Source organism: Hyla sarda, chromosome 2 (assembly GCF_029499605.1).
Source record: "Hyla sarda isolate aHylSar1 chromosome 2, aHylSar1.hap1, whole genome shotgun sequence".
Lineage (NCBI taxonomy): Eukaryota > Metazoa > Chordata > Amphibia > Anura > Hylidae > Hyla > Hyla sarda.
Window position 1 is genome coordinate 381,478,900 of NC_079190.1, and position 17,241 is coordinate 381,496,140.

Genomic DNA, 17,241 nt, shown 5'->3' on the forward strand with positions numbered 1-17,241 from the left:
CTGAGGACCAACAGGGCTCTGTGCACTGAGAACAAGCGGGGCTCTGTACACTGGGGACAAGCGGGGCTCTGTGCACTGAGGACAAGCGGGGCTCTGTGCACTGAGGACAAGCGGGGCTCTGTGCACTGAGGACAAGCGGGGCTCTGTGCACTGAGGACAAGCAGGGCTCTGTGCACTGAGGACAAGCAGGGCTCTGTGCACTGAGGACAAGCAGGGCTCTGTGCACTGAGGACAAGCAGGGCTCTGTGCACTGAGGACAAGCAGGGCTCTGTGCACTGAGGACAAGCAGGGCTCTGTGCACTGAGGACAAGCAGGGCTCTGTGCACTGAGGACAAGCAGGGCTCTGTGCACTGAGAACAAGCGGGGCTCTGTACACTGGGGACAAGCGGGGCTCTGTACACTGGGGACAAGCGGGGCTCTGTGCACTGAGGACAAGCGGGGCTCTGTGCACTGAGGACAAGCGGGGCTCTGTGCACTGAGGACAAGCGGGGCTCTGTGCACTGAGGACAAGCAGGGCTCTGTGCACTGAGGACAAGCAGGGCTCTGTGCACTGAGGACAAGCAGGGCTCTGTGCACTGAGGACAAGCAGGGCTCTGTGCACTGAGGACAAGCAGGGCTCTGTGCACTGAGGACAAGCAGGGCTCTGTGCACTGAGGACAAGCAGGGCTCTGTGCACTGAGGACAAGCAGGGCTCTGTGCACTGAGGACAAGCAGGGCTCTGTGCACTGAGGACAAGCAAGGCTCTGTGCACTGAGGACAAGCAAGGCTCTGTGCACTGAGGACAAGCAGGGCTCTGTGCACTGAGGACAAGCAGGGCTCTGTGCACTGAGGACAAGCAGGGCTCTGTGCACTGAGGACAAGCAGGGCTCTGTGCACTGAGGACAAGCAGGGCTCTGTGCACTGAGGACAAGCAGGGCTCTGTGCACTGAGGACAAGCAGGGCTCTGTGCACTGAGGACAAGCAGGGCTCTGTGCACTGAGGACAAGCAGGGCTCTGTGCACTGAGGACAAGCAGGGCTCTGTGCACTGAGGACAAGCAGGGCTCTGTGCACTGAGGACAAGCAGGGCTCTGTGCACTGAGGACAAGCAGGGCTCTGTGCACTGAGGACAAGCAGGGCTCTGTGCACTGAGGAAAAGCAGGGCTCTGTGCACTGAGGACAAGCAGGGCTCTGTGCACTGAGGACAAGCAGGGCTCTGTACACTGAGGACAAGCAGGGCTCTGTACACTGAGGACAAGCAGGGCTCTGTACACTGAGGACAAGCAGGGCTCTGTACACTGAGGACAAGCAGGGCTCTGTACACTGAGGACAAGCAGGGCTCTGTACACTGAGGACAAGCAGGGCTCTGTACACTGAGGACAAGCAGGGCTCTGTACACTGAGGACAAGCAGGGCTCTGTACACTGAGGACAAGCAGGGCTCTGTACACTGAGGACAAGCAGGTCTCTGTGCAGTGAGGACAAACAGGGCCCTGTACACTGAGGACAAGCAGGGCACTGTGCAGTGAGGACAAGCAGAGCTCTGTACAGTGAGGACAAGCAGGGCTCTGTGCACTAAGGACAAGCAAGGCTCTGTGCGCTGAGGCTCTGTGACACATTCCTGGCTCACAAAGCAGGCAGAGTGACAAGTAAGGAGCTTGCACAGAGCCCTGCTTGTCCTGCTTTCACTTCCTATATTTTATCCCAGCAGAGAGACACATAGACAATAGCTGTAGGGACCAAAAATATAAAAAAAAGATTAACCACTGTATATTTCAAATATCCATATAATGTTATTATCTACATTGTATTAAACGTTTTTTGCAAATGACAGCACCCATTTAAAGGGTACATCCAATGGTCCTGGCATTAGGATATCTGTTTAAAATTTGTGGCAACTTCTGAGCCTGAGACTTGTCCCATAAATATTGGAACATTGACACAATTCTAACATTTTTGGCTCTATACACCACCACAATGGATTTGAAATTAAACAAACAAGATGTGCTTTAACTGCAGACTGTCAGCTTTAATTTGAGGGGATTTACATCCAAATCAGGCGAACGGTTTAAGAAATTACAACAGTTTGCAAATGTGCCTCCCACTTGTTGAGGGACCAAAAGTAATGGGATAATTTGCTTCTCAGCTGTTCCATTACCAGGTGTGTGTTATTCCCTCATTATTCCAATTACAATGAGCAGATAAAAGGTCCAGAGTTCATTTCAAGTGTGCTATTTGCATTTGGAATATGTTGCTGTCAATTCTCAAGATGAGATCCAAAGAGCTTTCACTATCAGTGAAGCAAGCCATCATTAGGGTGGAAAAACAAAACAAACCCATCAGAGAGATAGCCAAAACATTAGGCGTGGTCAAAACAACTGTTTGGAACATTCTTAACCCCTTCAGAACGCAGGGCGTACAGGTACGCCCTAACGTCCTGGTACTTAAGGACTCTGGGCGTACCTGTACGACCTGAGTCCCGCTAACAGGGTTTAAACTGTTCTCACAAGTGGAGAACAGGTTAAACCCTGTGGGTCCCGGTTGCTACGGGTGCCAGGACCCCAATGGCTAATGCCGGGTACCGCCGATCGGGCCGATGCCTGGCATTAACCCTTTGATTGCGGCGTCTAAAGTGAAAGTAAACCAGAAAATACAAAGTGCATGCTAAAACAGAGATAGTAGATTAAAAGCTCAAACAAAGTGTTTCACCAAGCCTCCATTAGCAGCATAGCCAGCACGTTTGCAGCTAGACATCAGGAAGTCCATCAGTAAATGAAGGCAGGATGAAATGAAGTCTATCACCAGCCCAGAGGCTATACTGGGCTGACATTAAATAGACACACCCTAGGAGCTATTGGCTGAAAAAGCCAGAGGCATTAACTATTCCCTGGCCGGGGAATATAAAACTGTTCACACACAAGCAATCCAATAGCTGTGTGTGAACACAGACCAATACAGACATGACAGCTATCCTTCATATAAGATTGGTCCAGGGACTATTGATAGGATTCAGATTATTGGGCAGACTAGATGGACCAAATGTTTCTTATCTGCCGACACATTCTATGTTTCTATGGAGAAGGAAAGGAACATGATCCTAAGCATACCACCTCATCAGTGAAGCATGGTGGTGGTAGTGTCATGGCGTGGGCATGTATGGCTGCCAATGGAACAGCTTCTCTTGAATTTATTGATGATGTGACTGCTGACAAAAGCAGCAGGATGAATTCTAGTGTTTCAGGCAATATTATGTGCTCATATTCAGCAAAATACTTCAGAACTCATTGGACAGCGCTTCACAGTGCAGATGGACAATGAAACAAAGCATACTGCAAAAGCAACCAAAGAGTTTTTTAAGGGAAAGAAGTGGAATGTTATGTAATGACCAAGTCAATCACCTGACCTGAATCTGATTGAGCATGCATTTCACTTGCTGAAGACAAAACTGAAGGGAAAATGTCCCAAGAACAAGCAGGGACTGAAGACAGTTGCAGTAGAGGCCTGGCACAACATCACCAGGGATGAAACACAGCAATGTCTGCTGATGTCTATGCGTTCCAGACTTCAGGCTGTAATTGACTGCAAAGGATGTGAAACCAAGTATTAAAAAGTGAAAGTTTGATTTATGATTATTATTCTGTACCATTACTTTTGGTCCCTTAACAAGTGGGAGGCACATATTGAAACTGTTGTAATTCCTACACCGTTCACCCAATTTGGATGTAAATACCCTCAAATAAAGCTGAAAATGTATTGCAGCATAGTATAACCTGTAAAAAGTGAAAAAGTTTGTTCAATACATGTAAGAAGTGTAAAAAAAATTTCCCTTTCCCAACAAAACCCTGTATTGTCATCAAAAAAGATCAAAAACACAAACCATATACATAATAGGTATTGCCACATCAGTAATGATGTGTACCATAAAACTATAATGTAAATTATTCCACATGGTGAACGCTGTAAAAAAAAAAACAAAACACAACAAAAAAGCACAAAAATTCGCCAATTTTGGTACAAATAGCAGAATAAAAAAAGATCAAAAGGTAGCACGTATCGCAAAAATGATACCAGTACAGCTCATCCCGCAAAAAATAAGCCCTGACTCAATGGCGTCGGATGAAAAATAAAAAAGTTACGGCTGTTGGAAAATAAATGGCAGAAAAAGAATTTTGCTCAGAAAAGGAAAAAGAACATAGAAAGCTAAATAAAATGGGTATTGCTATAATCGTACTGACCCACAGAATAAACAGAAGATCCCTTTTACCGCACAGTGTACACCAAAAAAATAAAAAATAAATACTGAAATTTAGTTTTTCACAATATTTGGAAGTTTTTTTTTCAAAAAATGTTGCATATGTTAACAAAAACGCACCCCTTATATAAAGTACAATATGTCAGGAAAAAACTATCTCAGAATGGCTCAGCTCAGAAAAAGTGTTCTAAAGTTATTACCATTTAAAGAGACCCAGTCAAATAAAAAATAAATTAAAAAAAGCCTGGTCATTAAAGGGGTACTCCGGCGCTAAGACATCTTATCCCCTATCCAAAGGGACCCCTGGGGACGCTGGGGACCCCCGCGATCTTCCACACCGCACCCCGTTAGCATCAGCCCCCGGAGCGTGCTCGCTCCGGGTCCGATTGCTAGCGATCACAGGGACAGACCATAGTGATGTCACGGCTCCGCCCCGTCAATGCAAGCCTATGGAGGGGGCGTGACGCTAACGGGGTGCTAACGGGGTGTGGCGTGGAAGATCACGGGGGTCCCAAGCGGCGGGACCCCTGCGGTCAGGCATGTTATCCCCTATCCTTTGGATAGGGGATAAGATGTCTTAGCGCCGGAGTACCCCTTTAACTCCTTAACGATGCAGGGGGCACTATGGGGGCTATAACACTGCAAAAAAAAGTGTTAATAAATGTGATTTAACCCCTTCCCTAATAAAAGTAAGAATCACCCCCTTTTCTCATAAAAAAACATATGTGGTATCGCCGCGTGTGTAAATGTCTGAACTATAAAAATATATCGTTAATTAAACCGTACGGTCAATGGCGTACACGTAAAAAAATTCAAAATAGCGTATTTTTGGTCCCTTTTTATACCATTAAAAAATGAATAAAACGCGATTAAAAAAAAGTCTGATCATAAAAAAAATTGTACCGATAATAACTTCAGATCAAGGCGCAAAAAATTTGCCCTCAAACCACCCTGTACGTCAGGGGTCCTCAAACTTTTTAAACGGGGGGCCAGTTCACGGTCCCTCAGACCGTTGGAGGGCCGGACTATAGATAACAAAACATGAATAAATTCCTATGCACACTTATATATCTTATTAGTGGACTACCACTTTAAGTACACAGCACAGTTCCCCCCACATTAGGTTGGCAGTATATATCCCCCACATTAGGTTGTAGTTCCCCCACATTAGGGTTGGCAGTACAGTTCCCCCACATTAGGGTTGGCAGTACAGTTCCCCCACATTAGGTGCAGTACAATTCCCCCACATTAGGTTGGCAGTATAGGTCCCCCACATTAGGTGCAGTACAATTCCCCCACATTAGGTTGGCAGTATAGTCCCCCACATTAGGTAGTAGTTCCCCCCCACATTAGGTGCAATATAGTTCACCCACATTAGGTTGTAGTTCCCCCACATTAGGTGCAATATAGTCCCCCACATTAGGCTTGCAGTATGTTCCCCCACATTAGGTGCAATATAGTCCCCCACATTAGGTGCAGTACAGTTCTCCCACATTAGGTGCAATATAGTCCCCCACATTACGTTGGCAGTATAGTCCCCCCACATTAGGTGCAATATAGTCCCCCACATTAGACTGGCAGTATAGTTCCCCCACATTAGGTGCAATATAGTCCCCCACATTACGTTGGCAGTATGCTGGCCCACATTAGGTGCAATATAGTCCCCCACATTAGGCTGGCAGTATAGTTCCCCCACATTAGGTGCAATATAGTCCCCCACATTAGGCTGGCAGTATAGTTCCCCCACAATAGGTGCAATATAGTGCCCCACATTAGGCTGGCAGTATAGTTCCCCCACATTAGGTGCAATATAGTCCCCCACATTAGGCTGGCAGTATAGTTCCCCCACATTAGGTGCAATATAGTCCCCCACATTAGGCTGGCAGTATAGTTCCCCCACAATAGGTGCAATATAGTGCCCCACATTAGGTGCATTATAGTTCCCCCACATTAGGTGCAATATAGTCCCCCACATTACGTTGGCAGTATGTTCCCCCACATTAGGTGCAGTATAGTCCCCCAAATTACATTGGCAGTATAGTTCCCCCACATTAGGTGCAGTATAGTCCCCAACATTAGGCTGACAGTATAGTCCCCCAAATTACATTGGCAGTATAGTTCCCACACATTAGGTGCAGTATGTTCCCCCACATTAGGTGCAGTACGTTCCCCCACACTAGGCTGGCAGTATAGTCCCCCAAATTACATTAGGTGCAGTATAGTTCCCCCACATTAGGTGCAGTATAGTCCCCCACACTAGGCTGGCAGTATGTTCCCCCACATTAGGTGCAGTATGTTCCCCACATTAGGTGCAGTGTAGTCCCCCACACTAGGCTGGCAGTATGTTTCCCCACATTAGGTGCAGTATAGTTCCCCCACATTAGGTGCAGTATAGTCCCCCACACTAGGCTGGCAGTAAGTTCCCCCACATTAGGTGCAGTATGTTCCCCCACATTAGGTGCAGTATAGTTCCCCACATTAGGTGCAGTATGTTCCCCCACATTAGGTGCAGTATGTTCCCCCACATTAGGTGCAGTATGTTCCCCCACATTAGGTGCAGTATAGTTCCCCCACATTAGGTTGGCAGTATAGTTCCCCCACATTAGGTTGGCAGTATAGTTCCCCCACATTAGGTGCAGTATAGTTCCCCACATTAGGTGCAGTATAGTTCCCCACATTAGATGCAGTATGTTCCCCCACATTAGGTGCAGTATGTTCCCCCACATTAGGTGCAGTATGTTCCCCCACATTAGGTGCAGTATAGTTCCCCCACATTAGGTGCAGTATAGTTCCCCCACATTAGGTGCAGTATAGTTCCCCCACATTAGGTGCAGTATAGTTCCCCCACATTAGGTGCAGTATAGTTCCCCCACATTAGGTTGGCAGTATAGTTCCCCCACATTAGGTGCAGTATAGTTCCCCCACATTAGGTGCAGTATGTTCCCCCACATTAGGTGCAGTATAGTCCCCCAAATTACGTTGGCAGTATGTTCCCCCACAGGCATACAGCCTCCAGCCATAAAGTATGGCTGGAGGCTATATGCCTGTGTACTGCCCCATTTCAGTGTTCCGATCACCGCTCCTCGGGTCCGGCCATAGCAGGACCGGAGGATCGGTGGTCAGAACACCGAAGGGACGCGCCGCTGGTAAACACTTACCTACTACCAGCGCGCGCGTCCTTGCTTCTTCTCCGCTGCTCCGCGCTCAGTTGCCATGGGCGCACGCATGGGATGTCAGTGACGTCGCTGTGTGCACCTGCTCCCGGCGGTCCCCGCGTTTTTAAAGTAAACGCAGGCCGCAGGGACTTCACAGAGGAATCCTTGTGTTCCGAAAGCATCTTTCGGAACACAGGGATGTCCTAAGGCAAAAACACCTGGCGGGCCCGGGTAAATGCGCTCCGCAGGCCGCATGTGGCCCGCGGGCCGTAGTTTGAGGACCCCTGCTGTACGTGGAAAAATACAAAAGTTATAGGGGTCAGAAGATGACATTTTTAAACATATACATTTTCCTGCATGTAGTTATGATTTTTTCCAGAAGTACGACAAAATGAAACCTATATAAGTAGGGTATCATTTTAACCGTATGGACCTACAGAAGGTGCCATTTTTACGGAAAAATGTACTGTGTAGAAACGGAAGCCCCCAAAAGTTACAAAATTGTGTTTTTTATTAAATTTTGTCACACAATTATTATATTTCCCATTTCTCCGTGGATTTTTGGGTAAAATTACTGATGTCACTGCAAAGTAGAATTGGTGGCACAAAAAATAAGCCATCATATGGATTTTTAGGTGGAAAATTGAAAGGGTTATGATTTTTTAAAGGTAAGGAGGAAAAAATGAAAATGCAAAAACTGAAAAACCCTGATTCCTTAAAGGAGAACTCCGGAATATAAAAATTGTCCCCCATACTGCCGGCAGTAAAAAAATAAAGATGTACATACCGTCCTCCGCTCCCCCGGGGCCACCGGTAATCGTCTCCGGTCTCCGCCGTGATTCTCTTCATGGTTGCTGGTGGTCGGATGAATCATACTGCGCTCAGCCAATCACCAGCCGCAGCAAAGTCCGACTCGGCCAGCGATAGGCTGAGCGGCAGTGTGAGAACGCTTCAGGACACAAAATTCTTCACTACATCGCCACCTGCTGCCGGGGTCGAAAATGTCACACTGCCGCTCAGCCTATCGCCGGCCGAGTTGGACTTCACTGCGGCTGGTGATTGGCTGAGCGTAGTTTGACTCGCCGACCACCGGCAACCAGGAAGAGGATTACGGCGGAGACCAGAGACGGTTACCGGAGGCCCCAGGGGAGTGGAGGAAGGTATGCACATCTTTATTTTTTTTTACTGCCGGCAGTATGGGCGACAATTTTTATATTCCGGAGCTCTCCTTTAAGGGGTTAAAGGGGTATTCCAGGAAAAAAAATGTTTTTTCTTTTTTCAACTGGCTCCAGAAAGTTAAACAGATTTGTAAATTACTTCTATTGAAAAACTTAATCCTTCTAATAATTATCAGCTGCTGAAGTTGAGTTGTTCTTTTCTGTCTGGCAACAGTGCTCTCTGCTGACATCTCTGCTTGTCTCGGGAACTGCACAGAGTAGAAGAGGTTTGCTATGGGGATTTGCTTCTACTCTGGACAGTTCCCGAGACGGGTGTCATCAGAGAGCACTTAGACAGAAAAGAACAACTCAACTTCCATAGCTCATAAGTACTGAAAGGATTAAGATTTTTTAATAGAAGTAATTTACAAATCTGTTTAACTTTCTGGAGCCAGTTGATATATAAACAAAAGTTTTTTCCTGGATAACCCCTTTAAGGTAAAAAATGGGTCCATCCTTAAGGGGTTAAGGAAACCCTGCAATAAGGTGGTTAGTTTTTCATTGATCATGAAGTCATTCATCACTGGACTTCAGAGGAGACAAGGGTTTGCTGCCTTCAAGCTCTTGTTACGGTCTGCTTGGCAGTAAGAAGGAAGAAATGACAATGTTTTTGCTTTGTGCAGCAGCTAGTTTATAGCTAGGACAGTAGAAGGACAATAGTAATGTCACATCACATATCGGTATGTCTCCTGAGTATGTATGTATAGCCAAGTGGCAGAGTTGTCTGTCATTTTCCTAGAAATACAGTATAAATACATAGAAATACAACGCCCAACAGTGTTGCACTACGTATTCCATGACATGTGATAGGTCTACGGCAGAGGCTCATGTAAAGACTGCCTTAAAGGGGTACTCTGGACCTAAGACATCTTATCCCCTATCCAAAGGATAGGGTATAAGATGTCTAATTGCGAAGGGATCTTGCAATCTTGCATTTGGCACCCACCTCTTTGAGCTCACAAACTGCCAGGTGCCGACCACGGGGTCGGAGCATTGTGACGTCACGACTCCGCCCCCGTGTGATGTCACGCTCCGCCCCCGCTATGCAAGTCTATGGGAGGGGGCGTGACATCACACGGGGACGGAGTCGTGACGTCATGATACTTCGGCACCCGGCAGTTTGTGAGCTGGCAGCGCGGCGTGCAGCTCAAAGAGGTGGGTGCCAAATGCAAGATTGCAAGACCCCTTCGCAATAAGACATCTTATCCCCTATCCTTTGGATAGGGGATAAGATGGTCTTAGGGTCGGAGTACCCCTTTTAAAGAGTCTGTCGTCCATCATTCCGTTATATCAACCGGTAAGACAGAGATTTTCCCATCTTCCTGCTGCAACACAATCCCAACAGATCCATATTTTTTACATTGCAATTGTATGGACACAGGATACCAAAGGAGAGGCACCTCATAATTCCTGCTCCAATATCCTGAAGGTCATTGAAGGGGATTTTGTATGCCATTTTTCAAGTCCCTTTTGTTGTGGGTTTTTTGGCGGACACGAGCATAATTTATCATATGTGTGATAAATAATGCGCAAGTCCACCAAAACTAACAAATTGACTTCACGACACTACTTCTTGCTTTGTTAGGCCCCTTTCACACTACAGGTATCATCCTGTAAAAACCTCCATTATTACTCCCGGCAAAAAGTCCTGAAAACGGCCGTCAAAAAATCCCATTCATATCAATGGGATTGTTTGTACATCCTTTTGCATCAGGTACGTCCGTTTTTACTAATTTCTGTTATTTTTGCCGGCACAAAAGACGGTGCATGCACTAATTTTTGATCAGGCAAAAATAATGGTGAAAAAACAGCTGTTAAAATTTAACATTGAAGTATATGGGAACTGGATGTTAAGTATACTACGGTTTTAGGTCCAGTCACAAAACTGGATATAGGTAAAAAAAATGAGCCGACCGGAGTCACCATTTGACTCCGGTCGGCTGATTAAAGTAAATGGAGTTCAGCGTTGGTCCGGCTGGGGTACAGGAGAGCCAGGTTTGCCCCTCCCCCAGCCGGATCCGGCACCCGTAATGTAAAAATGAAGTGTGAATGCTACCTAAAAAATGTTTCTACTATGTTTGGGGGGGGGGGGGGGGGAGGTTCCACCATTGCAATGTAATCTTGTGTATTTTATTTTTAAATCGCAAATGACAAATTTATGACCACTGCATGTAAAGTGAGAAGTCTTTAAACATCACTTATATTGTCGGTATAAAAACACAAGAATGCGCAAATCCAACAATCTAAAAATAAAATAAATAAATAAAAAATAAATAAATAAAAATAAAAAACAACACACAAATTACAGCAATCACAAGTAAAAAAAAAAAAAATAATTCATAAGTCTCCCCCATTGTTTTTCACATTAAAGTGCTTTAAACTTGTTCCCTAGCCACAGGACTAGGGATAAGTGTCAGATCATGGGGGTCTGACCACTTGGGCCCCCTGCAATCTCCAGAATGGGTCCCCTGACTCCCTGGTTTTGGATATAGCAGTGACTCGCACATGTGTACTACCCCTCCATTCATTGTCTGTAGATTGTCTATCTATTCTATTTGGCATCTCCATAGACCAATGTTTTCCAACCAGGGTGCCTCATGCTAATGCAAAACTACAACTCCCAGCATGCCCGGACAGCCTTTGGCTGTCCGAGCATGCTAGGAGTTGCAGTTTTGCAACAGCTGGAGGCACCCTGGTTGGAAAGCAGTATGGACAGCCTTATCTGTAGATTGCCTATCAATTCTTTTTGGCATCTCCATAGACCAATGTTTTCCAACCAGGGTGCCTCCAGCTGTTGCAAAACTGCAACTCCTAGCATGCCCGGACAGCCAAAGGCTGTCCAGTCATGCTGGGAGTTGTAGTTTTGCATTAGTAGTAGTTTTGTAGTTGTAGTTTTGTAGTTGTAGTTTTGTATTAGTAGTAGTTTTGCATGTAGTTTAGCTAATGAAAAACTACAACTCCCAGCATGCCCGGACAGCCTTTGGCTGTCCGGGCATGCTAGGAGTTGCAGTTTTGCAACAGCTGGAGGCACCCTGGTTGGAAAACATTGGTCTATGGAGATGCCAAAGAGAATAGATAGACAATCTACAGATAATGCTGTCCATACAGCTTTCCAACCAGGGTGCCTCCAGCTGTTGCAAAACTACAACTCCTAGCATGCCCGGACAGCCGAAGGTTGTAGTTTTGCATTAGCATGAGGCACACTGGTAGGAAAATGCTGACACAGACAATGAATGGAGGGGCAGTACACATGTACAAGTGACTGTAGTCGTTTGGGGTGGTCTGAAGATTGCAGAGATCCCCTTTAACTTTTTATTTTATGCATTTTTGTAGTACATAGATCAGTGTTTCCTAACCAGGATGCCTCCAGCTGTTGCAAAACTCCAACACCCAGCATGCCCGGTTTCCAGGTGTATGCTGGGAATTGTAGTTTTGCAACAGCTGGAGGCACCCTGGTTGGGAAACACTGACATAGATACAAACGCCAAGGCTTCAGAAAGTTCCTATCACATGACAGAAAGCAGAGATCTTGAACTCTTTTTCTTGCAGAACTTTTCATAATGCAAAGAATGGCAACTATAGTGACCTGAAAGGTGAGCGCCCCCTGCAGGCCGCCCAGTATCCCGCACACACCGCCCTCACCTGCATCATAGAAGGTGTCCAGCACCTCCGTCTCCCCGAAGTCCAGCTCCCCGAAGTTGACGCTGGTGAGTTGCGCCCCCTCACTGTCGCAGGCGCGGCGCAGGCACAGCAGGGCTCCGGACTCCGGGCTGCCTCCCATTGCCGCCTTCATGCTGTCATTGAGCACATAGACCACCCGCAGGGACCGCTGCTTACTCAGCCACTGGGCACCTTCCCCTGAGGAGGGCGGCTCGGTCAGGGCACAGCTCGTCGGTGCCCCACATAGGGGGCTGCACTGAGGCTCCACTGACCCGGGCACCCCCAGCTCTCCGGGAGCCGACACTGAGCTGAAGAGCCCGGTGCTGTCCATGCTGCTTCCAAGTGTCACCGGGTGTTGCTTGGTGTGTGGCGGGGACGGCTGTCACCTCATGGGCTCCACAGCTCCGACCTGTACCGTGTGCTCTGACACCTGTTGCCCCCGGCACATGGAGGGAGGACGCCCGGGGCTAGGGTGCGAAGGAGAGCGGGCACACGGGGGACATAACAGGCAGCTCTGTGGAGAGGAGTCCGGGGCTCAGGCACTGTGAGGGGGGATATGACGGCTCCGTGCTCTGCTCCGGGCGGGGGCGGCTCCTGCCTCCCTCCTCCACCCCACACCGGTCAGGACCCCCGGGGTCAGTCCAGCGGGGCAGGACAAGGGTGTGGCTGCTGTACGGACCGGGGAGGGGTGTATAAACCTGTATTCTCATATACACAATGGGGGACATGTATCATTAGGGGTCTACTGTAGACACTGATCTACCCCTTTACACTGCTGTCTAATTTACACTCTTGCTCAAGATTTAATAAAGTTGTGCACGTCCTTTAATACATTTTGTACAAATATAGAAGCACCCCCCCCCCCCCCCCCCCTCGCTCTACCGTGCACTTCTCTACCTCACAGGTGCACTCCTCACATAGCTAGAAGTGCTGGAGCGGCAGGGTGCGCCGAACAAAACTCTGCACAATAGCAAAATCATGAATCTTTATAAAGTCCACACCGGAGGATATTCTCAAAGAATTTTGCACACAAAAAAAAACAAACAATTTTGGCGCGAAAAGTATCGACCACATTTTCAAAGAGCTTTGTGCCGCGGTTTACATTGTTCAGGTCAGTTTTGTAAAAGTGGGTGTGTCCATATATATTATCCCTCATTTAGTATTGCAAACCGACATGTTCTGGGGCATTGCACCAGAAATTCTGTTTGCGCCAGATGTTGCGCCAGAATCTGCGCCAGAATTGAAAAAACCCGACCAAGGCTGGGTTTACATCACGTTTTCTTCCATACGTATGCTTTTGTATGCGCTCCCGTATGTCATTCATTTCAATGAGCCGGCCGGAGTGAAACGTTTGGTCCGGTCGGCTCGTTTTTGCGCCGTATGCGCTTTTACAACCGGAGCTAAAACAGTGGTTGACCACAGTTTTAGGTCCGGGGAAAAAGCACATGCGGTGCAAAAATCAGCCGACCGGACCGAACATTTCACTCCGGCCGGCTCATTGAAATGAATTACATACAGGAGCGCATACAAAAGCATACGGGAGCGCAAGGTTTTAGCTCCCCCCTGCCGTATGCGCTCCCGTATGGAAGAAAACGTGATGTGAACCCAGCCTAACTCTCCATTTTGCTAAGAAAACCCGAAAAGGGTGCGTGGCTGCCGGAAAAAGGGGCGTGTTCCCGACATTTTCACAAAAAAACAACATATTTACTAAGGTTTCCACAGAAAATGTGGTGGATTTGAGCTGAGGAAAACCAGACAGATCAGAGCATGTGTAAAAAAAAGCAAAATGTAGGGAAAGTGGAAAATGTAGGGAAACCTTAGTAAATACCATGGAAAATAAAATGGTTGTAGTTTTATTGTTTTGGGAGGTTTTTTTCTTAGTTTTTTTTTTGGGGGGGGGGAAGTGTTCTTTAAGTAATTATAAATTATAAATTTTTGGCTGAGCTTTTTTTTTTTTCTATTACTGTTATTACACTTTTTACACCAAGCACCACACAGTACATACTTCAACGCCACCCCCCCCCCCCCCCGCCACCGTAGAAAAAAAGCGATGGCTCGCCAGGTATTTTCGGCAGCAGAGGCTTACGCTTTTTTAGCCTCCGACTCCGAATCTGCCAGTGAGGACGAGGAAGATCCAACTTTTTTGTGTTCTTCCTCGCCCTCCTCATCATCCAGTAGTGATGATGAGTCCCCTGTACGGCGGCGGAGGCCACGCACCCCCCATGAGAGTGACCCAGTGGCCGACACTAGTACAAGTGGCAATGCCGCTCGTAATAGGAGTCCGGCCCCCCAGACAAGTGCACCGGAGCCCCCTTCTGATGACCCTGTCTGGAGCCCCCCAGAGGGTTATCAGCCACGGATTCCTGAGTTTGTTGGCGACTCAGGAATCCGGATTGACACGGCTGGCTTCACTGATCTGGACTTTTTAAAGCTTTTTTTCAGTGACAGCCTGGTCAATCACATGGTGGAGCAAACAAACTTGTATGCCCAGCAGTTCATTGCCCACCACCCCGATTCCTTTTTGGCCAGGTCCAATGAATGGCGCGCCATTGATGCAGCGGAAATGAGGATATTTTGGGGCCTCACGCTGCATATGGGCCTGGACAAAAAAGCAAGTGTCCGTCATTACTGGAGCGGGGACGTCCTCTATCAGACCCCGCTTTACAGTATGGCGATGACACGGAAGCGGTACGAGGCGATTCGGAAATGCCTGCATTATGCAGATAATGCGGCATGTCCGCCCCAAGGTGATCCCGCCCATGACCGGCTTTACAAAGTGAGGCCAGTCATCGATCACTTTGGGGCCAAATTTTTGGAGGCCTACGTACCGCTCAGGGACCTCTCGGTAGATTAGTCTCAGTTTAAAGGGGAGACTCATCTTCCGTCCAGTATATTCCCTCGAAGCGCGCACGGTATGGCGTGAAGCTCTATAAACTCTGCGAGAGTACCTCCGGGTACACTTGCAGGTTTAGAGTATATGAGGGACGAGATTCCCGTATTGAACCCCCAGATTGTTCCCCTACTCTGGGTGTTAGCGGGAAAATCGTTTGGGACCTTATGCACCCATTGCTAGATAAGGGTTTCCACATATACGTGGATAACTTTTATACCAGCATCCCTCTGTTCAAATCCCTTTCCGCTAGATCCACGTCCGCTTGTGGGACCGTGTGGAAGAACCAGAGAGGCCTCTCTCTAAATTTTGTTAAGCCTATCCCCAAGGGTGAGTCCTGTGCCCTGACCCATGATAACCTGTTGTTGGTCAGGTATAAGGATAAGAGGGATGTCCTTATACTCACCACTATTCATGGGAACGGCAGCAGCCCTGTCCCTGTGCGAGGGACCGTGGGACCGGTCCTCAAGCCCGATTGTATTCTGAACTACAATCGGTATATGGGGGGAGTTGATCTCTCAGATCAAGTCCTCAAGCCATATAACGCCATGCGGAAAGCACGGACATGGTACAAAAAGTTGCGGTCTACTTGGTACAGGTTGCCATGTACAACGCTTTTGTACTATCCCAGTATGCTGGCAACACAGGGACATTCCTCCAGTACCAAGAAGAAATCCTAAGGTTCCTGATCTTTGCTGACCGGGAAAGATCAGGCCGGACTTCCCAAGGGTCTGAAGTTATAGGCGCCAGAAAAAATGCAGAGTGTGTTACAGGAAGGGGATGCGGAGGGACGCCAGGTATCAATGTGACACTTGCCCAGATAATCCGGGCCTCTGCATAGGCTGTTTCAGGGAGTATCACACTTCCATGGAGCACTAAATTTGCCCTTTTCATTTGAATTTTCCATAATTTGACCAATGTACCAAGTCCAGAGTACATTCCAAAATATAACCCCCATAAATCATTAAATTGTCCCCAAAAAACCTGGAAAAAAAAACCTGATAAGACCTCTGGGGGTGTTTTTTCAAAAATGGGTCATAGGTCACTGAGTCACTATCATCGGGGACTTTTTTATGTTGCCTCAAATGCGCAGCGCTCTCTCTCCACCTGAGCGGGTGCGCATTTGAGGTAACAGGTTAGGGACGGCTACACACATCACATTCCCAGAATGATGACTCAGAGCATAGGGTTTGGGCTGGGCATATTTTTTTTAGTTTTGGCTATGCTCTGGGTCATCATTCTGGGAACATATCCTGTTTTATTATTTTACGATTTATAGTTTTCTGGCCCACTGTACCCCATATTACGGGCCTCTGTACCCCACCTGTCTACCCCAGTTACGGTCCGTTGTCCCCCATAGTGTTCCCCTATTTTAGGGCTCAGTGCTCCCCCCATTAATGCTCCTTGAGGGGGGTCCCACATCCTGGCTGCTATAATAAGCTCAAGGCCCCTGACTGACCTCCCACTCCAAGACCTGGTGTGCACCCGCGGAGCAAAAATCATCAAAAATTAAGGTATGTCCTTATTCCAAAGAAATGTATTTACACATTTTGGGGGGTCTTTTCTGCTATTAACCCTTGTAAAAATGTAAAATTTGGGAGAAAACCCACATTTTAGTGACATTTTTTTATTTTTTATTTTACATATGCAAAAGTCGTGAAACCCCTGTGGGGTATTAAGGCTTACTTTACCCCTTGTTACATTCCTCAAGGGGTCTAGTTTCCAAAATGGTATGCCATGTATGTTTTTTTTGCTGTCCTGGCACCATAGCGGCTTCCTAAATGCGACATGTCCCCCCCATTTCAGCAAAGTTTGCAAATGTGACTCCTTCTCTTCTGAGCATTGTGGCCCTCCTGCAGTGCACTTGACGTCCACTTATGGGGTACCTCCATACTCAGAAGAGATGGGGTTACACATTTTGGGGGGTATTTTCTGCTATTAACCCTTGCAAAAATGTGAAATTTGGGGGGAAACACACATTTTAGTGAAAAAAAAAGAAAACATTTTTACATATGGAAAAGTCGTGAAACCCCATAGGGGTATTAAGGCTCACTTAATTCCTTGTTACGTTCCTCAAGGGGTCTAGTTTCCA

At 47.3% G+C, this 17,241-nt stretch overlaps 1 protein-coding gene across 2 annotated transcripts in view; it reads right to left on the bottom strand.

Annotated features, from left to right (window-relative positions):
* Positions 1–12,860, bottom strand: part of MAP3K15 (mitogen-activated protein kinase kinase kinase 15) — a 204,224-nt gene extending 191,364 nt beyond the window's left edge. The window contains exon 1 of one of the 2 annotated variants that reach the window (XM_056558511.1): positions 12,242–12,860. In XM_056558511.1, coding sequence (XP_056414486.1) covers positions 12,242–12,590 — 349 coding nt within the window. In that variant the 5' untranslated portion in view covers positions 12,591–12,860. The remainder of the gene's footprint in view (positions 1–12,241) is intronic. The other variant, XM_056558512.1, reaches the window with a different exon arrangement.
* Between the last annotated feature and the right edge of the window lie 4,381 nt (positions 12,861–17,241).